The sequence below is a fragment of the Jaculus jaculus genome, chromosome 4 (genome assembly GCF_020740685.1).
Source record: "Jaculus jaculus isolate mJacJac1 chromosome 4, mJacJac1.mat.Y.cur, whole genome shotgun sequence".
Taxonomy (NCBI): domain Eukaryota; kingdom Metazoa; phylum Chordata; class Mammalia; order Rodentia; family Dipodidae; genus Jaculus; species Jaculus jaculus.
This window is the reverse complement of record NC_059105.1, coordinates 169,728,611-169,753,271: the sequence shown is the minus strand read 5'-3', so window position 1 is coordinate 169,753,271 and position 24,661 is coordinate 169,728,611. Positions and strand designations below refer to the sequence as shown.

At 41.5% G+C, this 24,661-nt stretch overlaps 1 protein-coding gene across 2 annotated transcripts in view; it reads left to right on the top strand.

The window, feature by feature from the left end:
* The first annotated feature begins 2,752 nt into the window (after window positions 1–2,752).
* The window catches only part of Senp7 (SUMO specific peptidase 7), a 179,383-nt gene continuing 157,474 nt past the window's right edge, over window positions 2,753–24,661 (top strand). For both annotated transcript variants that reach the window (XM_045147156.1, XM_045147155.1), the window contains exons 1-3: window positions 2,753–2,854; window positions 13,568–13,617; window positions 18,747–18,845. In XM_045147156.1, coding sequence (XP_045003091.1) covers window positions 2,818–2,854; window positions 13,568–13,617; window positions 18,747–18,845 — 186 coding nt within the window. In that variant the 5' untranslated portion in view covers window positions 2,753–2,817. The remainder of the gene's footprint in view (window positions 2,855–13,567; window positions 13,618–18,746; window positions 18,846–24,661) is intronic.

The following is a 24,661-nucleotide window of genomic DNA, read 5'->3' as shown; positions in this document are numbered from 1 at the left end:
TAACTCTGCATACCTCTTGCTTCTGACTTAATTCAACCTTTAGTTAAACAGAAAGATCTTATCAGTATCCCAAGGACAAACAGGGTTTGAAGAGGTGACTTACTGGCTATGCAAACTTGAGGATTCAAGTTGTAACCCTAGCACCCATGGAAAAGCTGGACATATACACTCAGTATAATTCCAGCACTGGAGGATCTTTGGAGCTTGTTGGCTAACTAGTTTAGTCAAATCAGCACTCTCCAGGTTCAGAGGCACCTCAAAAAAGTAGACAGTTATTGGAGAAGACACCAGCAATCAATATCTGCCTCCACATGCACAAGCACAAGCTGTGCCCACACAATTCAAACATGTATACACAGGGCACACAACAAAACATTGAAGTGAAAGAAATAGCTACTGATTTTAAAATGTACTGATACCAGTGTGTGGCGGTGCATGCCTTTAATCCTATCACTTGGAGGCAGAGATAGGAGGATCGCTGTGAGTTTGAGGTCAGCTAGGGACTACAGAGTGAGAATTTGAGGTCACCCTGAGATTACATAGTGAATTCCAGGTCAGCCTGGGCTACAGCAAGATCCTACCTTGAAAAAACAAAAACAAAATAAAACAAAACGACAACAGAAAACACTGAGGGCTGCAGAGATGCCTTAGTCATTAAGGCACTTGTCTGCAAAGCCTTAAAAAATTTAAAAGAGAACTGATGGCAAATATGTATGTGTGTGTTTATTATTTCTGATCTCCCCAGTCCTGTTCTCAATTTATAAAAAGATCAGGCATCTGTTAGTGGTGCATCAAATTACTTTTATTTTATTTGTCATCAGAGATAGTGCACAGAAGGGGAAGGAGAGAGAACAGGCACACTAGGGCATTTTGCCATTGCACATGAACTTCAGATGCATGTGCCATCTTGGTGCATCTGGCTTTACATGGGTACTGGTGAATCAAACTTGGGATATTTGGCTTTGTAGGTAAGCACCTGTAACTCCTGAGCCATATCTCCATCCCCAAATTGTTTAATGGCAATAACTGATAGAACATTTAACAGACCCAAACATTATCTTTTCTTCAATTGTATTATGTCAGAACTACTGGAACTCCTAGTTAGCAAATATTTTAACTCATTTACAAATGAGCCAGGTGTTTTACTTCTATCATATGCATACATAAGACAAAGAACTCTCTCAAATAAGTAAAAGGAAAATAAAAGGGGGGGCCTGGAGAGATGGCTTCGTGGTTAAGGCGCTTGCCTGCAAAGCCTAAGAGTTCATGTTACAATCTCCAAGTCCCATGTAAGCCAGATGCAGTGACTCAAGTGTGCAATGTTGCACATGTGCACAAGGGGCACACGCATCTGGAGTTCATTTGCAGCAGCTGAAGGCCCTGGCATGCCCATTCTCTCTCTTTCTTTTTCTCTCTCTCTCAAATAAATAAAAGAAAAAGGCTGGCCGTGGTGGCATATGCCTTTAATCCCAGCTCTTGGGAAGCAGAGGTAGGAGGATCACCATGAGTTCGAGGCCACCGTGAGACTCAGTAGTGAATTCCAGGTCAGCCTGGGCTAGAGTGAGACCCTACCTCGAAAAACCAAAAAAAAAAAAAAAAAAGACAAAGAAATATGGTGGCAAACATGGGAGTTTGCCGCCAGCCTAGGACACATAATGGGGTACTAGCTCAACAAATAAGCAACAGCAACGGGAGGAAGCTTTATTTAATCCACTTGAGGAAAATTTTCTTTCTTTCTCCATACATACATACATACATACATACATACATACATACATACATGCATACATATATATACATATATACAACTCCTAGTAATATATGACAATAATAATATATATTACTAGAAATAGAAAGAAAAAATTAGGTATTAGTAGATGTTGGGTGTTCCAAATTTCAGTATGCAACAGAACCTCCTGAGAATTAAAAAAAATTAATATTTTGCAAGGAGAGAGGAGAGGGAATATGGGGTGGGGCAGGGCTTTTTGCCACTGCAAACGAGCTGAAGATGCATGCACGACTTTGTGTAGCTGGCTTTACCTCAGTACTGGGGAATAGAATCAGGCCTGCTGAACCATGTCTCCAGGCTCAAAATTTCAATTTCAAAGGGATTCTCTTTATAAAGTAGATTTGCTGACCTAATTGGTTTATTTCCACTCCAAAGAGTAACACTTCTCACTCCTCTGTTCCCTACATTCGGAGGGCTGAGTTCAAGGCTAGTCTGAACTACAGTGTGTCAAACTCACTCCTCCCACTAAACCCAAACTTTTGGGTCCAGGCCTGGCGCCAAATTCTGTGAGATGGAGTCATTTTTCTAAAATGGAGTTTCTCTGGTCCTTTCAAAACAAAAACAAGTCCCTGCGCCATTTGATGTTGGCATCTTAAAATCGTTTTCCTATGTACGAGGACGCTCCTTGTGCAAAGAAATATCGGTGCAATTTTCCTACTTCTCTGGCCATCCAGCTCAAATTGTAGGCATTTTTACTGTTTCCCTGTTTAATTTGCCGCCTTAATCTTCAAGGTATTTCTCTGAAGACCAGGCTAAGGCCCCGCCCCAAGCCTCGCTCTCCCTTAGCCACGCTGCAAAAACATTTGCCTTCGCACGGGCACTCAAAGGGCCAGCGCCCGGGACCAGCCGACCCGGAAGTGTACCGCGCGGAGGCGCAGGGGCGGAACTTCCGGCCGCGGCGGCCGCTCGTGCGCAGGCGCAGCGCGTACTCCAGGCCCGCTCCCCTCCCCCGCCCTGCCCTCCCCCGATCCCGAGCCCGAGGGGAGCCGAGGTGACAGCGCCGGCCACCGCGGGTGGCGGCGGCGAGGATGGACCCGAGGCTGGGACGACGGCGGTCTTCCTCGGGTGAGAGAGGCTGGGAGGAGGGCTGGGCATGCCGTCCCCCCGGCCAGGCGGGGCGGGCGGGCGGCGCTCACGGGGACGGCTCCTCGAGGGCCCGGGCCGGGAGGCCGCGGCGCCGCGGGGCTGTCAGCGGTTCCTCCAACGCCCCTTCCGTGTTTCCTCCGGTCCCGGGGCGCTCGCGGGTGTTTTCGTCCCGGTTGGCCTGTCGCCCCTGGGCCACGCCTTCCCCGCAGCTGCCCCGGGTTTCAGCGCCCGCGCCGGCTCCGGGGCTCGCTGCTTGGCCTCCCGGTGCCCGGGCGGGTGGCGACGGCTGCCCGGGACCGGGGCTCGCTGACCGCCTAGTCCTCTCGTGCCTTTGCCTTTCTTCCCACTAGGCTCGTTTAATAGAGTTTTTCTTTTCCAGCCTCCTGTGTCTTCCAAAAGAAATTCGAAAGTCAGAGGATTTGAAGCCGTGCCTTTGTTGTGTTTTTATTCTCAACACATTTTTGTTTCCAAAATGGTTTTAAGGTTTAAATAATCATGTTGACTTTTGTGTTGGTAACACCGAAGTAATTATAAAACATGAGATAGACCTGCTCCCAGCCAACAAGATGTCACTTTTGTCATTAGGTGTACCTCAAGTCCTTGCGTTCTCTCAGGAGAGAAGTGCACAGTCTAGTATATTAAGTAACGCCGGTGGATTAATTATTCAGGGTGTGTTTGAGACAAGGCCTCGTTAAGTAGTGGAGGCCTGCCTCAAGCTCACGATCTTTGTGCCCACACTTGACCACTGCTAGCATTTCAGGCTGGCCTGGCCCTTCCACCCCCCTCCCCCTTAGGGTTTCACTCTAGCTCAGGCTGACCTGGAATTCACTATGTATTCTCAGGGTGGCCTTGAACTCACTGTGAACCTCCTACCTCTGCCTCCCAACACCACCACGCCTGGCTAGTTTTTCAATTTTTATTTTATTTAATTTTATTATTATTATTTATTTACTTATTTATTTTTTGTTTATTTTTGAGAGTGACAGAGAGAGAAAGAGAGAGAGAGAGAGAGAGAATGGACACACCAGGGCCTCCAACCACTGCAAATGAACTCCAGATGCCTGCGCCCCCTCGTTCATGTGGCTAATGTGGGTCCTGGGGAATCGAGCCTCGAACCTGGGTCCTTAGGCTTCACAGGCAAGTGCTTAACCGCTAAGCCATCTCTCCATCCCTGTTACTATTTTTTGAAGCAGGGTCTCACTCTAGCTCAAGCTGACCTCAGATTCACTCTCTAGCCCTGACTGGCTTTGAACTCACAGCTATCCTAGATTCTCTGACCTTAGCCAAGTGCTGGAATTAATGGGGTGAATTACCACGCCTGGCTCAGGCCCATTTTTAAAGGTCTATTTTAAAACTTATATTGTACTTTTTTTTAAGTGGCATTGTTAGCAATTACAAATCTGTTTAGGGAAATCTTAGTGTAATGCATCTAAAACTTTTATTTTTATTTTGATAGTGATCACCTGTCTCTGGTGACTTTTCTTGAAGCAGTTGAAATCATGAGACATCTTCATATACAATTGTTAGGCACTTTTTTTTTTTTTTTTTTTTTTTTTTTTTTGGTTTTTCGAGGTACAGTCTCACTCTGGCCCATACTGACCTCCTGGAATTCACTATGTTGTCTCTGGGTGGCCTTGAACTCTTGGTCATCTTCCTACCTTTGCCTCCCAAATGCTGGGATTAAAGACGTAACACCACGCCCAACTGTTAGGAACTTTAAAAATTTTTTATTTATTTATTTGAGAGTGACAGAGAAAGAGGGGGAGAGAGAGCATGGGCGTGCTAGTGCCTCAAGCCACTGCAAACGAACTTCATATGTGCGCCCCCTTGTGCATCTGGCTAATGTGGGTCCTGGGGAATCGAACCTGGGTTCTTCGGCTTTGCAGGCAAGTGCCTTCACTGCTAAGCCATCCCTCCAGCCCACAATTCTACCTCAGCCCTCCCAGTGCTAGGATTACAGATGTATGGCTACCATACTCAAATTATTTTTGTATTTATGAAAGTACATGTATGCATGACATAATGGTATGTTTGCATTGTATGTATATGTTTTCCCTGATCAACTTTTTTTTAATACTCCTTTCTCCAACATTGTAGTAAAAATCTACTCATTAGAAAACTGTACATGTTTATCTGTGTCATCTGAGATCTTCCTAATGCAGAACTTGAGATATAATCATCCCACAGTTTAAGATGCACAGCTTCTCCTCTGAAATAAGTGCATTTCATGCTGATGTATGTGTATTAGTGTTAGAGATACTAACCTTTTTCATTAGCAAACTTTATCTATTTTACCCACTTATACTTAGATTCACTTATTGCAGTTAATTTGATAAAGGTAGTTGTGGAAATAGAGCTTTGAGAAAAAAGTAGCTAATTTTTAAAATATACTGGTTATGGTGATAGTTATATCACTTGGGGGCGATCTTTTCAAGCTTTGAGATTAAGGTTGCAGATTGGTAAAAGACTTAATATTTATGTGATGATTTACCTTTTGGAACTGCCATTTTTAAAATGTAATGTATAATATGAACATTCTCAGATCTAATGTTTCTGAGCTTAACTATGCCTCTAGTTTTATGTGAACATTAATTCTGCTTCTTAATAGTGTATTTAATTTTTTCATAAACAGAAATAAAAATGTGCTCAGTTGGTTGAAAGAGATTCTGTGAATTCTTTGTAATGGTTATAATACACTCAGTTGCCATTTCAGTAGGCGTTATTGCTAACTGGAACCCAAATGAGCTGATATTTATAGTCATCAAAATTCATAAATACACAGAGAGAAGAATTTGATGAATCCAACAGAAAGAGGAGGTGGAAAAGGGGTAGTACAAAGAGAACATTACAAACATAGAATTCTAATGTTTGTGAGACTGCTAGTTAACTTTCCCTAATCTTTCTCCTAAACAGAACTGTAATGTTCACAATAATATTGCCTACAGTGCGCTCTTAGTTGCAAGCAGCAGAAGCCCAGTTCTGGTTTCCTTAAGCTAAACACAAAACAAGTAATTCATATAACTGATAAGTGTAGCATGTCAGATTTATGTGGGGAAGTATAAAACACGAGAGAGAGCCGGGCCTGATGGCGCACACCTTTAATCCCAGCACTCAGGAGACAGAGGTAGGAGGATCGCCTTGAGTTCGATGCCACCCTGAGATTACATAGTGAATTTCAGGTCAGCCTGGACTAGAGTGAAACCCTACTTTGAAAAATCAAAAACAACAACAACAAAAAACACCAGAGATAAATTTATTAATGGTTAAAGGAAGTAATAAAGTGCTTAAGAGTAAGGGATAATGACAGTACAAATGGTAATCAAAGTATATCAAATTATTACAGTGGAGTCATAATCCAGTTTTCAAGTGAATTTATTTAAATTTATTTATTTGAGAAAAAGGGAGAGAGAAAGAGGCAGACAGAGGGGGTTGGTATATGGGTGCACCAAGGCTTCCTGTTATTGCAAATGAACTCACATCACTTTGTGAATCTAGCTTTACATGGATGCTGAGGAATTAAACCTGGACCATCAGGCTTTATAAGCAAGGGCCTTTAACTGCTGAACCATCTCCAGCCCCTCTATTTAATTAATTAATTAATTAATTAATTAATTATTATTTTTGATTTTTTTTTGTGGTAGGGTTTCACTCTTGCTCAGGCTGACCTGGAATTCACTTGTAGTCTCAGGGTGATCCTGCTACCTCTGCCTCCTAAATGCTGGGATTAAAGGTATGTGCCATCATACCTGGGAATTTTTTTTTTTTCTAGGTAAGGTTTTACTCTGGTTCAGGCTGACCTGGAATTAACCATATAGTCTCAGGGTGGCCTTGAACTCATGGTGATCCACCTATGTCTGTTTTCTGAGTGCTGGGATTAAAGACATGTGCCACCACGCCAGCTTTTTTTTTTTTTTTTTTCCTTCGGTAGAGTCTCTAGTCTAGGGTGAGCTGTAACTCGATCTGTAGTTCCAGGCTGGCTTCTAACTTGGCTTCTAACTCAGAGTGATCCACCTACCTCTGCTGAGATTAAAGATGTTAAAACTACCACACCCAGCTTTCAACTGAAAATTTGAATTCAAACAGGAAAGTTCAAATAAACTTCAGGTTTTCAATAGTCAACATCCTTGAATATTTGTCAATCTCATTTTGCAATTAATATATGCACTTTTGAATACTTACCTGCTAATCACTATGCTAAAAACTATACAGACTTTGTTTCAAAAACTAATGTAGAAGTTATTTATTTGTAACTTGTAGATGAAACTGGGATTTAGAAAGCATGAGCATCTGGGGCTGGAGAGATGGCTTAGTGGTTAAGCGCTTGCCTGTGAAGCCTAAGGACGCCGGTTCGAGGCTTGGTTCCCCAGGACCCACGTTAGCCAGATGCACAAGGGGGCGCACGCGTCTGGAGTTTGTTTGCAGAGGCTGGAAGCCCTGGCGCGCCCATTCTCTCTCTTTCCCTCTGTCTTTCTCTCTGTGTCTGTCGCTCTCAAATAAATAAATAAAAAAATTAAAAAAAAAAAAGCATGAGCATCTGTTAGTAGCTAGTGTCAGACAGCCAGAATTCAAAATCTGCCTTCCAGATACAGTATCTACAGCTTTAACATAATTTCCTGCCATGGTTATTAATGAGTCTTGTTACAAAAAACTTCCGTGGATGAAAAATGCGATTACTATGTAGGATTTCGTTAATTTTTTTATTTTTATTTATTTATTTGATAGTGACAGAGAGAGAAAGAGGCAGATAGGGAGAAAAGAGAGAGAATGGGTGCTCCAGGGCCTCCAGCCACTGCAAACGAACTCCAGACGCATGCACCCCTTGTGCATCTGGCTAATGTGGGTCCTGGGGAATTGAGTCTTGAACCGGGGTTCTTAGGCTTCCCAGGCAAGTGTTTAACTGCTAAGCCATCTCTCCAGCCCGGATTTTTTTTTTTTAAGTTTAGGGTTTTTCAGATTTTTTTTTTTTGTTTTGTTTTTTCGAGGTAGGGTCTCGCTCTGGCTCAGGCTGCTCTGGAATTCATTATGTAGTCTCAGGGTGGCCTCGAACTCTTGGCAATCCTCCTACCTCTGCCTCCTGAGTGCTGGGATTAATGGCATGTGCCACCACATCTGGCTCTTTCAGATCCTTTGATTAGGTTGTTGTTCATTATTGCTCATCACTCAATAGTCTCCAACTGGCTTCAAATTCATAACAATCTTCCTACCCCTGCCTCCTGAGTGGGAGTGCTGGGATTGAAGGTGCACACCATCATGCCCAGCTCAAAGATTTCTATTTAGCCAGCTCATACATTTCTATTTAGAGAGACAGACAGAATGGGCGCACACATTGCTGCAAACAAACTCCAGGCACATGTACTACATTGTGCACTTGCCTCACTGTGCATCTGGCTTACATGGGATCTGGAGACTTGAACATGAGCTCCTAGGCTTCATAGGCACATGCCTTAACTGCTAAGCCATCTCTCCATCCCTTTTTTTGTTTTTTTGAGGTGGGGTCTCACTCAAGCCCAGGCTGATCTGGAATTCACTCTGTAGTCTCAGGGTGGCCTTGAACTCACCTACCTCTGCCTCTCAAGTGCTGGGATTAAAGGCATGTGCCACCACGCCCGGCTCATAGTTTGTTTTTAATTTTAATCTGTTTGCAATTTTTTATGAGAGTGGAGGGGGGTCGTGCCAGGACCTCCAGCCACTGCACTCCATTGTCTCTTTTCAGCACTTTGATGAGTTTTGAGTCCCGCCTGTGGTTGCTGCCATCTGAAAAGAGAAGCTTCTCCAACCCAAACTGAGAGCAGCATTATTAGTATAAGGGCATAAATATAAACTTTTAGGGTGTATATAAACATGTAGAGTAGTTTGGTGGGTATAATATATCCGTTTAATCAAATAACAGTCTTAGCCTTGCTATAGGCTTTTGACTAGGTTTACCATGAAAGAAAACGAAAACTTTCCCAGGCTGGCCTCAAATTCACAGTGATCCTCCTACCTCTGCCTCCGAAAATCTAGGACTAAAGGCATGAGCCACTATGCCTGGCTCAATCTGGGAATTTAAAAAAATGGTTATTAATTTTTTTTCTAGTTAGGATCTCAGTATGTAATCCAGGCTGGTTTGATACTCAAAATTTGTTGACCAGGCTGTCCTTGAACTTGGGATAATCTTCTTGACTTGTCTCTAGGGTGCTGGGGTTACAGGCATGCCCAGCTCTTTAAAAAAAAAAAAAGATTTATTTTTAGTTATTTATTAGAGACAGGGAGAGGAGCAAAGGGGGAGAGAGAGAGAGGGAGAGGGAGAGAGAGAGAGAGAGAGAGAATGGGCACATCAGGGCCTCTAGCCACTGCAAATGAACTCCAGACACATGTGCCATCATGTGCATCCAGCTTACTTGGGACCTGGAGAATTGAACCTGGGTCCTTAGGCTTTGCAGGCATGTGACTTAACTGTTAAGCTATCTCTCTAGCCCCATGGTCAGCTCTTTTTTTTTTTTAAATTATTTATTTATTTATTTGAGAGCGACAGACACAGAGAGAAAGACAGATAGAGGGAGAGAGAGAGAATGGGTGCGCCAGGGCTTCCAGCCACTGCAAACGAACTCCAGATGCGTGTGCCCCCTTGTGCATCTGGCTAATGTGGGACCTGGGGAACAGAGCCTCGAACCGGGGTCCTTAGGCTTCACAGGCAAGCGCTTAACCGCTAAGCCATCTCTCCAGCCCCATGGTCAGCTCTTTTTAAAGGAGAAATTATTGCAATAAAATTAGAATATTAATTGGAACTGGGCATGGTGGTGCACGCCTTTAATCCTAGCACTCTGAGAAGCAGAAGTAGTATTCCTGTGAGTTCAAGGCCACCCTGAGACTACAGAGCAAATTCCAGGTCAGCCTGGGCTACAGTGAGACCCTACCTCAAAAAACCAAACAACAACAACAACAACAAAACAAAACAAAAAACAAGAACCCCCCCAAAACCCAAAAAGAATATTGATTGGAATCAATGGTAATTTGGGTGAGAAGATTATTGATTTCCACCTCTGGTTTATAAGCAAAAGAGTTAAAAATAGCATGCTTAGGGCTGGAGAGGTGGTTTGGTCATCAGAGGTGCTTGCCTGTAAAACATGACAGCCTGGGTTTGATTGCTCAATACTCATGTAAAACCATATACACAAACTGGCTTATACCTCTGGAGTTTGTTTGCAGTGGCATCTCTGCTTTTTCTGTCTCTCTGAAATCAATAATGGCATAAATATTAAAAAAAAAAAAAAGAAAGAAAACCAGGTGTGGTGGCACACCTGTAATCCCATCACTCGGGAGGCAGAGGTGGTAGGATTGCTGTGAGTTCGAGGCCACCCTGAAATTCCAGGTCAGCTTGAACTAGCATAAACTCTGCCTTGAAAAAACAAAAACAAAACAAAAAAAAAGAGTGAGCATGTTTTGTGAAACACTAAGGTTCCATTCCATTAGGAGGAATTGTTGAAGGAAAATATTCAGAATTTAAGGAGGCTGCTCTTGGTTTATGTAAGGATTACATTAAATGATTTGTCTGACAATGATAATATCTCAGATAAATGTTTATGACATGAATTATTTTAGATTCTACTTGTGAAAAGGAGACCATGCTGTAAGACAGCACAGAAACATTTGAAATATTTGTAATTCCAGTGTCAGCACAACTGATACTACTTTAAAAAAAATGATATGTACTTTGTCAAATTTAAAATTGATTATTTAAAATTATTTAAAAATACTTATCTTTTAGCAGTGCTGGGGCTCGAGCTGAAGGCCTTGATCATGCTGAGCAGCATGTGGCCACTTAGTAGCAACCTCAGATCTAAAAATAAAAGTCTACCTTAAGGAATTTATTGAAATTATTTAGTAACATGGTTGTGTAATCAAAGTTTCAGGAAATGCTTATAGTAAAATTAATTAAAATTAATGTTAAGTTTTGTGAACTTAACTCAGAGTAAAGTATTTCTGCTATATTATTTTTTGGATACGTTGTGGTCTTTTAGGTATAATTACTGTTTATTTTTATTCATTTATTTTTGGTTTTCAGGGAAAGGTCTCACTCTAGGCCAGACTGAGCTGGATTTTACTATGTAGTCTCAGGTTGGCCTCGAACTCCTGGTGATCCTTATGGTATCCTCCTATCTCTGCCTCCCAAGTGCTGGGATTAAAGGCATGCGCCACCATTTCCAACTTATTTACTGTTTATAAAGTTACTTTAGGTTTATGTTGGAGTATTTTTTATAACATCTCTTAGTATACAGTTACTTGTTTTTTTTTTTGCATGTGTATGTGTGTTTGTGTATAGGTGAATATGGATGTGCATATGTGTACATTTTATATATGTGAAGGCCAGAGGTCAAGTATTGGGGGCCTTCCTCAATTGCTTTCCTCCCTAATTAAAAAAAAAAAAATTATTTAGAGCTGGGCCTGGTCATGCACGCCTTTAATCCCAGCACTCGGGAGGCAGAGGTTGGAGGCTTGCTATGAGTTTGAGGCCAGCCTGATACTACATAGTGAATTCCAGGTCAGCCTGGGCTAGAGTGAGACCCTACCTTGAAAAAGAAAACAAAACAAAACAAGAATTTAATTTAATTAATTTATTTATTTGACAGAGAAAGAGGGAGAGAGAGAATCGGCGTGCCAGGGCCTCCAGCCACTGCAAATGAACTCCAGACACCTGTGCCCCCTTGTACATCTGGATAAAGTGGGTCCTGGGGAATCAAACCTGAGTCCTTTGGCTTTGCAGGCAAACATCTTAACTGCTAAGTCATCCCTCCACCCCTATTTTTACTTGGAGAGAGAGAGAATTGGCATGCCAGGGCCTTAGCCACTGAAATTGAACTCCAAATGCTTGTACCACCTAGTGGGTATGTGTGACCTTGTGCTTGCCTCACCTTTGTGCATCTGGCTAGCATGGGATCTGGAGAGTTGAACATGGGTCCTTAGGCTTTGCAGGCAAGCACCTTAACCGCTAAGCCATCTCTCCAGACCACATTGCATTTCTTAAATTTCCATTTTGTTGTCAAATTACTTCGCTTTTTAAAAAAATATTTTTATTTTTATTTATTTATTTGAGGGAGAGAGAGAGAGGGAGAGAGGAAGAGAGAATTGGTGCACTAGGGAATCTAACCAGTGCAAACAAAACTCCAGACGCAGGCACTACCTTGTGCATCTGGCTTACATGGGTCCTGGGGATTGAACCTGGGTCCTTTGGCTTTGCAGGCAAGCACCTTAACTGCTAAGCCCTCTCTCCAGCCCACCAAATTACTTTACTTTTATTGAAAAAATCATCCTGTTCTCACTGAGTTGCAGTAGTATATTGATATAAATAGATTATTTTTATTAGGAAATTTATGCTATAATTCAGTAGGACACACACACACACACACACACACACATATATATATATTTTTTTTTTTGAGGTAGGGTTTCACTCTAGCCCAGACTGACCTGGAATTCACTATGTAGTCTCTGGGTGGCCTTGAAGTCATGGCAATCCTCCTACCTCTTCCTCCTGAGTGTTGGGATTAAAGACATGTGCCACCATGCCCGGCTACATTATAATTTCTAAAGAAATTTTGGACTATGTCTGATTTGTTTATTATGTTAATTTTACTGCCTAATACAATGACAGATGCATGATAGCCATTTGGTAAATATTTGTTGATTGAATGAGAGAAATCATAAAAGAAAAATCTTTAGGAAGTCTGAGAAATAATGAATAAAAAATTAAAAAGAGCAGGGAAGGGAAACAAAATAATTGGAAAAGTTTCCTAAAGAAACTTAATTTTTTGTATATTAATAAAGTTTTTTAGTAAAAAAAAAATGAAACAGCTCACAGTATTCCCAGTTTTACAGCACTGAGTATATATAAGGAGAATTGGAAATGATTTTGTAGAGTATTGCCTTCTAGGTAGCCTCACCTGAAATCCCCATCATAACATTCACCTAATCAGATGATTCTACCATTGTGTGTGAACCAGGGAATTTCTATTTAGTTCTTAGAGCCAACTTTCTGTCTTTTGAAAATTGTAATTGCACATACGATGTTTATGGAACATTTGGTTGTCATCTGTTACTCTGACATTTGAAAAACTTTTTTTAATCTTTAGGGTTAGTCTTTCAGGTTATATAAAATGTGTCAATATGTATTCTTTTTTTTTTTTTTTTTTTTTTGAGGTAGGTTCTCACTCTAGCTCAGGCTGACCTGGAATTCACTGTGTCATCTCAGGGTGGCCTTGAACTCTTGGCAATCCTCCTACCTCTGCCTCCCCAGTGCTGAGAATAAAGGCGTGTGCCACCATGCTCAGCCACAAAATATATTCTTTTTTTTTTTTTTAAATTTTTATTTATTTATTTGAGAGCGACAGACACAGAGAGAAAGACAGATAGAGGGAGAGAGAGAGAATGGGCGCACCAGGGCTTCCAGCCTCTGCAAACGAACTCCAGACGCGTACGCCCCCTTGTGCATCTGGCTAACGTGGGACCTGGGGAACCGAGTCTTGAACGGGGGTCCTTAGGCTTCACAGGCAAGCGCTTAACCGCTAAGCCATCTCTCCAGCCCGCAAAATATATTCTAAGTATAAGCAAGTTAATTTAAAACAAGGAATAGATATAAAATGATATCATTCATTCAATTGTTTATCTTGCTTAGACGTTAAATAATAATTATTACCATATTTTTGGTTTTTGTAGAGATTGTCACAGAAGGAAAAAAGAAAAAGTCGTCATCTGATTTACATAAGGTAAATTAAACCTAATTTATATGAGTTTTGCTTTATAATGTTCATTGTGTTTGGGCTTAATGATATTGAGAGGTTTTTTTGTTTATTTCTATTTATTTATTTGAGAGCAACAGACAGAGAGAGGGAGAGAGGGAGAGAATGGGCGCACCAGGGCCTCCAGCCACTGCAAACGAACTCCAGACGTGTGTGCTCCCTTGTGCATCTGGCTAACGTGGGTCCTGGGGAATCAAGCCTCGAACTGGGATTCTTAGTCTTCACAGGCAAGCGCTTAACTGCTAAGCCATCTCTCCAGCCCCATATTGAGAGTATTTTACTAACTGTCTTTTTATTTATTTATTTATTTATTTTATTTAAATTTTTTTGGCATTTTGCATTTCTTTTTTTATTGACAACTTTCATAATTATAAACAATAAACCATGATAATTTCCTCCCTCCTACTTTCCCCTTTCAAACTCTATACTCCATCATATCCTCTCTCCCTCTTCATCTCTCTTTTATTTTGATGTCATCTTTTCTTTTTTTCATGTTTTATTTATTTATTTATTTTTAATTTTTAAATTTTTATTAACATTTTCCATGATTATAAAAAAAAATAACCCATGGTAATTCCCTCCCTCCCCCCTGACACTTTCCCTTTTGAAATTCCATTCTCCCATCATCTTTTCTTTATAGTATGATGGTCTTATGTAGGTAGTGTCAGGCACTGCAAGGTTATGGATGGATATCCAGGCCATTTTGTGTCTGGAAGAGTGCATTATAAGGAGTCCTACCCTTCTTTTGGCTCTTAAATTCTTTCTGCCACCTCTTCTGCAATGGATCTTGAGCCTTAGGGGGTGTGATAGAGATATTTTAGTGCTGATCACTCCTCTGTTGCTTTTTCTTAGCACTGTGTTGCCTTTTGAGTCAACTGAGAGGTCACCACCATCTGAAAAGAGAAGGTTCTGCAACCAAAAGTGAGAGTAGCATTAATAAATGAGTATGAACATTAAGAGAAGGGCTTACTTGGCAGTTTGGTGAGCACAATATATACACTTAGCCAGACAGCAGCAGATATTACAGCCCTAGGGCTCATGACTTTCCATGTCATAGGTTTTCAGCATCAGATATGTATTCCCTCCCATAGAGTGGGCTTCCAGTTCAATCAGAGAGTGGTTGGTTTCTCCCATAACAGATATGCCACTATTGCACCTGTTGGTTCATTTGGCCTGGTTGGCCAAACTTAGGGTTTGCAGTGTCCAGTCCATTGTTGTTTATCTCCTCTGGTAACTTTCTCCATGGAGTTGCATGCAGCATAGCTTTTTCCAGCTTTCTGTCAGCTGGTCTACAGGGAGGAGATTTTCAGCTCAGCTCCAGCAGGATTTCTCAGTGACTTTGCAGCCCAACAATTGTCTCTTTAGTACAATTTTCTTTTCTTTTTTTCGAGGTAGGTTCTCACTCTAGCTCAGGCTGACCTGGAATTCACTCTGTATTATCAGGGTAGCCTCAAACTCACGGCGATCCTCCTACCTCTGCCTCCCGAATGCTGGGACTAAATGTGTGAGCCACCACACCTGGCTTTTAGTATTATTTTAAACATTTAATTTATTTTTATTTATTTATTTGACAGAGAAAGAGGGAGAGAGAGAGAATGGGCACGACAGGGTTTCCAGCCACTGCAAATGAACTCTAGATGTGTGTGCCCCCTGTGCATCTGGCTAACATGGGTCCTGGGGAATTGAACCTGGGTCCTTTGGATTTGCAGGCAAATGCTTTAACTGCTAAGCCATCTCTCCAGCCCTCTTCTAAGTAATTCTTATTGGAGGTTTCAACTATGGGACTAGTCATATTTGGTGGGGAAATCTTGCCTTTCTTTCTTTAAATTTTAATTTAAGTTTTATTTATTTATTTGAGAGAGACAGACACACAGAGAAAGAGACAGACAGAGAGAGAGAGAAAGAATGGGTACATCAGGGCCTCCAGCCACTGCAAACGAACTCCAGATGCTTGTGCCCCCTTGTGCATCTGGCTAATGTGAGTCCTGGGGAATTGAGCCTTGAACCGGGGTCCTTAGGTTTCATAGGCAAGTGATTAACCGTTAAGCCATCTCTCCAGCCCTCTTTTTCTTTTTCTTTTTTTGGTTAATGAGGCAGGATCTCACTTTAGCCCAAGCTGATCTGGAACTCAGTCTGTCATCTCAGGCTGGCCTTGAACTCGCCGCACTTCTCATACCTCTGCTTCCCAAGTGCTGGGATTACAAGCATGTGCCACCATATCTGACCAAATTATTTTAAAATGGATGGATAGATGGATAGATGGATGGATGGATGGATAGATGGATGTGTACCAGTGTCTTTGTCAATGCAAACAGAATGCCAACTGCTTATGCCACTTTTTGTGTTGGGCTTTTGTGTTAGGGAATTGAACATGGGCTGGCAGGATCTGTAAGTCTTTAACTACTGAGCCATCTCCTCAGTCCATATAAATTTACTTGAATTGTGAAAATTAGATATTTAAGTTTTAAGCAAGTTATTTCTTTAAAAAATGTTGTAGTTATTTGAGTGAAAGAAAGGCAGGTATAGAGAGAAATATAATTAGTATGCCAGGGCCTCCACCCACTGCAAATGAGCTCCAGATGCATGCACCACCTTGTGTATCTGGCTTATGTGAGTACTTGGGAACTGAACCTGGGCCCTTAGGCTTTGTAGGCAGGTACCGTAGCTGCTAAGTCATCTCTCCGTCACTAAACAAATGATTTCTTTTATTCATTTTTATTTATTTATTAGAGACAGAGACAGAGAGAGAGAGAGAGAGAGAGAGGGAGGGAGGGAGGGAGGGAGGGAGGGAGGGAGAGAGAGGGAGAGAGAATGGGCGCCCAGGTCCTCTAGCCATTGCAAATGAACTACAGATGCATGCACTACTTTGTGCATCTGGCTTATGTGGGACCTAGAGAATCGAACCTGGATCCTTAGGCTTTGTAGGCAAGCGCCTTAACCAGTAACCCATCTCTAGCCCATAAACAAATGATTTCTAACTTGTGACTACATCCCATGTATTTATTCATTTAATTAAGTTTATCATCAGCCATTTATATTGGAATTAGGCCAGGCACGGTCGTGTATGCCTTTAATCCCAGCACTTGTGAGGCAGAGGTAGGAGGATCACTGTGAGTTCAGGGCCAGCCTGAGACTACATTAGTGAATTCCACTCAGCTACCCTACCCTATATATATGTATATACACATACACACACACACACATATATATTTATATATACACACATATGTATATACATATATATATACATACATGTGTATATATGTATGTATGTGTGCGTGTGTGTGTGTATACACACACACACACACACACACACACACATACATACATATATATATATAAAGAGTACTGTGTCTACTTGCTTACATTCTCAGGGCTTGAAAGGCAGAGGCAGGAGGATTACTGCAAGTTTAAGACCAGCCTGATATATGCACTGTACCCTGGCTACATAACAAGACACTGTATGTACGTATGTAGGTATATATGTATGTGAGAGAGAAAAAAGAGAGAGAATAAGAATATGTGAATGTGTGTTCCAGTGCCTCTTGCCACTATTGATGAACTCCTCACGCATGTACCTCTTTGTGTCTGTACTAATGTAGGCACTGTGGAATTGTGGAATCAAACCTAGGCTGTTGAGGCTTTTGTGAGCTTGAACCTTTAACAAGTAAGCCATCTTCCCAGCCCCAAGATCCTTTTGTTTTTTGTTGTTGTTTGGTTTTTTTTTTTTTTTTTGTTTGTTTTTTTGAGGTAGGGTCTCACTCTGGTCCAGGCTGACCTGGAATTCACTGTGTAGTCTTAGCGTGGCTTCAAACTCATGGTGATCCTCCTACCTCTGCCTCCCAAGTGGTGGGATTAAAGGCATGTGCTACCATGCCCAGTCCCAAAATCCTTTCTTTATAATTTTTTTTATTATTTATTTATTTATTTGAAAGCGACAGAGAGAGAGAATGGGCGTGCCAGGGCCTCCAGCCACTGCAAACAAACTCCAGACACATGCACCCCCTTGTGCATCTGGCTAATGTGGGTCCTGGAGAATCAAGCCTCAAACCAGGGTCCTTAGGTTTCACAGGCAAGTGCTTAACCACTAAGCCATCTCTCCAGTCCCAAAATCCTTTCTTAAACAGCAAACAGAGTGAGAGGTGGTGGTGCACACCTTTAATCCCAGCACTCAAGAGGCTGAGATAGGAGAATGATATAAGTTTGTGGCTAGCGTAGTGCTACAGAGTGAGTTCCAGGTCAACTTGGGCTAGAGTGTAATCCTAGTTGGAAAAAAAAAAAAACAAAAAACAACCAACCAAACAGCTGGGTATATGACTTTAATTCCAGCATTCAAGAAGCTGAGGTAGGAGGATTATCATGAGTTTGTGAGTTCAAGGATAGCATGGGCTACAGAGTGATTTTTAGGTCATCCTGGGCTACAATGAGACTGTGCCTCATAAAATAAAAACAAAACCCCCAAAAAACTAACTTTACAAAAACCTAAACAAACAGAACAAGCAAACAAAAAAGAAAGTAAAACAGGGCCCTCTATTTAGAGAGTTATAGTGTGATGAACAGGATAGGCATGTACATAAATAAGGGTGATGCTTATGAAGAATAACTTTGAGGTGAGTCTGGAATATTTCACAAGAAGGAAATATTGGGAAGAAGATTTTGGATTGAGAGAATAGTTTTTATAAAGATCTAGAGATAAAATCACATAATGTGTCTGAAGAGGATTTAGTATTCCACAGAGTCGAGTTAAAGAATTATGAATGTGTAGCTGATGTGGAGGTTTACCTACAGATAATAAGTGCTATTGTTGTACTCTTGGTACTGCAGCCATCAGTAGATTCACGTGTTACAGAATCTGTAGCTTGCAGTGGAAAGACTGGAGCAGAAGAAACTGTAGGCATCCTGCTTTATCTAGTGGTAGCATTAGTTAGCTTTATGTTCATGAGAGGGTTAAGAAACTGTTAACAAAATATTAATTCAGAGTAATATAACTGTTCTGCTAGTGGATTACATTTTATTTATTTATTTTACAGTTTCTAAGTTGATTACATTTTATATGTATTTTGACAAAACTAATTATTTTCTTGTCCTACTTCCAGATAAGAAAGAAATTAAATGTAAAACCAGAAGATGTTCATATTCAGTCATCCCTGCCCAAATTCAGAAGTTCAGAATGCTGGGATCTCCCTTTTCAGGGGGTAAATAAAATTAGTTTTTTAAGTATTTAATTTTATTGGATGTGTTTAAAAAATATTTTTATATGCTCATAAAACTTTAATAAAAATGCTGCTTTATGACAAAATTTATGAAACTAAAATTCATGGCTTTCACTTCTTAATGGGAGACACCTTGATGAAAATTTAGTAATCCTAACTCGTCTGGCCTTGTTTCATGATAAAGGGACTTGGTTTCAATTTTATTTCATCATCAGTACAAACTGCCATAAGCCATACTGATTTCCGAGATTCAGAACATTCCAAAGGGATGGTGTGAGATTCACTGTGAATATTCCTTGGAATAAAGTATATATTTCAGTTAGGAAGAGGACTGTATCCTCTGAGACAATCATTTTCCTGGTGCTACATTTATGAGCAGGGCGTATAAAACAGCATAAATATGTTTGTATCCAAGTCACAGGGCAGCCCATTCCCAGAAACCGTTCATCATCACATATGTATAGATTGTTTCTGTTCTCAGTGGAAGGGTTAACAGAAACCATCACCCAATCCAAAGAACAGATATTTTCATATGATGTCCTCAGCACAAGGCCAAATTAAGACAGCAAGCAGAATCAAGATCTCTAAAGCCTTTGCGACCTTCATCTTCACTGAGGCTGACCTCTAGCTCAGCACTGTCTAGGAAACAGCTAAAATAATTTGATAAAAGCAAATTTATATATTCATATATGTCTTTTTTGCCTTTCTGTGTTATATAAATATTTTATTTTGAATTTATGTCATATACATGTTAAAGATTGTAGGTTAGGGGCTGGGGAAATGGCTTAGTGGTTAAGGCATTTGCCTGAGAAGCCTCAGGACCCCGGTTCAATTCCCCAGAACCCATGTAAGCCAGATGCACAAGGGGACACATGCATCTGGAGTTTGTTTGCAGTGGCTGGAGACCCCATCTTGCCTATTCTCTCTTTCTCTTCCTCTCCCTCTCTTTTAAATAAATAAATAAAATATTTAAAAGAAAAGATTGGAGGTTAGACAGTGTTGGGTTTTCTTCAGGCTCAACTAATTATACTTTGTTGCATGGTTGATTTCTTCAGGAAATTTAAATTTTATTATTATAAAAATAAATCATATTTTAAGGTCACTAAAATGTAACCTTAGTAGAATCAGTTGTTGTTCTTTTTTTTTTTTTGATCTTTTGAGGTAGGATCTCATTCTAGCCAAGGCTGACCTGGAATTCACTGTGAAGTCTCAGGGTGGCCTCGAACGTGGGTATCAATATAGAGAGAGACATGGAGTCTGCCTGTTTGGGTTGAGTGACAATTTTCTGAGCTTTTGCTGGGGTTCTTATACCCATGTTTTCCTCGGTTATCCTGGCTGCTGATAGCCACCTTAGGGTTAGCTCATTTGCATATCAACTTGCATGGCCCCTGGTTGCCATGGTGACCTTGTCACTGCTGAGTGACTGTTCCATTTTAATTCCTAACTATTGCTCCTAATATCCTACCCCCTGATGCCCCAGTCCTAGGGGGTGAAGGGGCATCACAAGCCTCAAAAAGTTAAAGCATAACACACTGTAAATCCATAGCAAAATTGAAAAACACAGCAAGCAATCATATTTTAGCACTAATTTAAAACAACTCAACGTATCACATTAGGAGAGTGTTTCAACAGTTTATATTTAATAAAAGACTGTTCTTAAAATTTCCAAGTCAAGCAGAAAGTTGAAACAAACAAAACTTAGCAAAAGGTTGTACCAACTCCCTCAAGCCATATTCCTCCCAACAATCTGATGGGAAGTGGTGGGTTCTTATCAGTAGGTTCTATAGAACACCAAGAGAAATTAGGCATGAGGGCAACAGAATCAAGGTCATGCCTAATCATTGGTTGGTCATGGCAGGGTATGTGTAACATCTATTAGAGATGTACAAGGATACCAAAAATCCGACCATTAGCACAGGCACTTGTTCACGCCATTGTCTGAATCATATTGCCAAGTCGTGGTGAAGCATATGGCACAAAAATGTAGTAAACAAGGAATTATTTTGCTCATGCCTGATGCCAATAACTGCTGACCATCTCCGTTTACAAAAGTAGCAAGTCAATGGTGAGGTGTGTCCTATCAATCAACACAATATATGTCTAGTCTCGTAGTCCAAACAATGTTTCCAATATTGTTTAAAAAATTATCTCCTGAGTCTACAAGACTACATAGTGAATTCCAGGTCAGTCTGAGCTAGAGTGAGCCCCTACCTCAAAAAAAAAAAAAAAAAAAAAAAAAAAAAAAAAAAAAAAAAAAAAATCTATCTCCCAAATGTACAGGGCAAAACCTGTGCTTGGAAAGATATTTCATATTAGACATGTTCCAGTGGGCTTTCTATGGGCCAGCTGGTCTCCTTATCAATGATGTTGTACAATCCCTGTCTGCAAAAGAAAAACAATATTCTTAAAAAAAAAAAAAATATTCTCAGACAGTTAGCATAACAATGCCAGCACATGCATAAAGGACTTGTTTAAACTAGTGAAGCGGGTTCCAAGTCCAAATGCATGTTGTATCCAGGCGTGCCAGTCTTCCAGAGAGGTGCAGTGTCCAATGTCTCGGACCTCAGAGACCCAGGTCACCTGTCGGTCCATAAAACACGTGCCACATGAGGCATGTGATCGACCTGTGTTATCATATTTTTGGAAGTATTTTTTGACAGTGTCGTCCATGTTGTAAGCTGTCTCTGCTTATGCTGTAGGAGGTCTTGTAACTTGTAGATAGAGGCTCCTGCCTCCCTGTAACACCTGATGCCATTGAGTTGGTCAGCTTCATACGCCGGGAATCAAAGACATGAGACAGACTGTGGTGCCGTGATTGTGGAGATACGAGTCATGGACTTGGTTGAGAAGTTGGCGGTCACTTTATACATGTTAGAAGCCAAATGGCGTCCTTCTGGCAACTGCCACAAAAGTGACGAGTATTCCCAAGATGTAACATTGAAAAAATAAGTGGTGACCTTAAGTGGCATAGTTCCACAAATGGAGAACACAAAGTTACCTAGATCATATCCCAGTATCATAAAAGGGGATCAGCGAGACTCCTGAAATCTGCAAATCAGTAAGCAAAGATTTGGTGGCTACATAGGCATTAGCTCCAAGATGCAAGGTGTCATCTAAAGGATAGTACTGGGGTTTGTTAGAAATGTCTGCCCAGATGTATGACTGTACAGGTTGGACAAGCACATTGCCCAGCTTCTGTGGTGGTGCAGTCAGGTTCGCATTGCTGGTAGAAGTCACTTGACCAAGAGCAGCTTGTGGTAAAAAGAGGTGTATTTTGGCTTACAGGCTCGAGGGGAAGCTCCACGATTGCAGGGGAAACGGTGGCATGATCAGAGGCTGGACATCACTCCCTGGCTAACATATTGTATACCGTAGCAGCAGGAGAATATGCCAAGCACTGGCATGGGCAAACGGGCTGTGACACCGATAAGCCCGTCCCCAAGAATACACTGCCTCCAGGAGACATTAATTCCCTAATCTTCATCAGCTGGGGACCTAGCATTCAGAATACCTAAGTTTATGGGGGACACCTGAATCAAACCACCACATTCTGCCCCTGGCCCCCATAAATTGGTAACCATTCATGATGTAAAATGCAATGCATTCATCCAACTTTAAAAGTCCCCATAGTTTTTATCAATTCCAATGATGTTCATACATCCCCATAGTTCAAGATCTTCTCACTGAGCCATAATACAAAAAAAAAAAACAAAAAAACAAAACAAAAAACAAAACAAAAAAAACCCAACAACCTCAAAAACCCATAATGGCACAGAATAAACATTCACACTGCAAAAGATGGCATTGGGCATAACAAAGAAACATTCAAGCAATACATGATTTAAACAGGGCAAACACCAAACTCTGTAGCTCCAAGTCCAACAACTCTAGCCAAGACACTTCTCCAAGTCTGACAATTCTAACCAGCAATCTGTAGTTCCAATTCCACCCCTCCATCTAGGCTACTCACAGACCTGGAAAACTTCATTGGGGCTGACAGCTTTCCTCAGCAGCCATCTTGTGGTTCTGGAATCTCCACTGGGTCTCCACTGCAATCCATAGTTCATCCTCATGGCCCCATTGGGTTTCTGTGCAGGCAACCAGCAAACCTGCTTCACACTGCTGATGGCCATTTTCAAACCATAAGACTGTGTTGCAAACTCAATGACCCTCTCTTTCCTGCATTTCTTATACTCCACAATACCAGGTAGAGTGCCAATTTGTTAATCCAGGGGGGAATGAAGCAGACTTTGAAGAAAAGGCCACTCCTTGAGTATTCAGGCCCTTTCAAAAGAGTCTACATTCTTCCTGTTGCCCCAGTGCCGGACAGCTAGCCCAGTCTCAAAGGTTGTAATCTCTCTCTCAATTGCAGCTGAATGGGCAACAGTTCACCCAAAGATTTTTCTTTCTGTGCCACATCCCTCTGCTCACACCAGTTCATTTCTATGCAAAGCAACCCTGCACAGCTTCTCAGGACATGGGCATAATAGCAAGCTTCTCATACAAACTGCTAGCCCAGTCCAAGCAAAGCTCTTTCTCACCCTCATAAGCCAAACCTCACAGTCCATAGTTCTTACTGCATTCAGGTCTTTCAACTCTGACCAGAATAGTCCATCAAGCTGTGCTTACGGCACTGCAAGGTGTCTCTTAAGCAAAGGTTTCAAATCCTTCCACATTCCTCCTGAAAATCAGCTTTAAAAGGCCAAAGCCACAATCAGGTATCTAGCGACAACCTCACTCCTGGTACTACTTTACTGTTGCAGTCAGGTTCGCATTGCTGGTAGAAATCACCTGACCAAGAGCAGCTTGTGTGGAAAAAGAGATTTATTTTGGCTTACAGGGAAAACAATGACATGAGCAATGGGTTGACATCACCCGCTGGCCAACATAAGGTATACCATAGCAACAGGAGAATGTGCCAAACACTGGCATGGGGAAACTGGCTATAATACCCATAAGCCCACCCCTAACAATACACTCTCTCCAGGAGGTGTTAATTCCCAAATCTCCATCGGCTGGGAATCAAGCATTCACAACACCTAAGTTTATGGGGGACACCTGAATCAAACCACTACACATGGTAATGGCACAGTCAGGTATGCAGTTACTGCTCTGTCCAGAAAGACCTGTAGGTAATTGATTACACATACACCATTTTCACAATATGAAGTTTTGTTGCTATCCAGAATAGATTTAAATGTTGGGGTTTCCGCACCCATGCCAGTAGCAAACAAAGTGTTTAATTCCATTTCTAGCTTATTCATAAGTAATTGAAATTGCACGCATTGTTGCGTGGGCCTGGTGTCCTTAACAAGTGTCAATGAATTGTCCAGGGAGTCACGAATAGACTACGTATGACTTCATAGATTCCTGCTATAGTTGTACTTTATTCTGCATTTGAGTGATAAACCATGAGTAGTCTGTAGAGCCTCTGACAGCGCTGTAAGTACTTGTGCCTGCTCCTGTGTCAGCTGTTTAGTATCTTTGATATCTGCTTGTATGGGTGCCATCATGGCTGGTGCAATGCTAGCACCTAAAATTGTGCCCGCTATGAATGCACCAACTGCCAAGAACTGAAGTGGCTTTGTGGCTGACCATCTGTTAGTAGAAGAGTAGAATACTGGAAGAACTCTTCTGGGCACATGCTGGGCTCCCCCAGCAGGTAGTGCTGCGGAAGGTCCAGGCCCACTGGTTCCTCCCAAGGGGTTGAGGAGGAGGATGAGTGTCAGCGGCCAGGAACACACCATCAAGCCGGGAGTCTTGTCGAAGCAGGAACTCACTTTATTGTTACAGGAGGT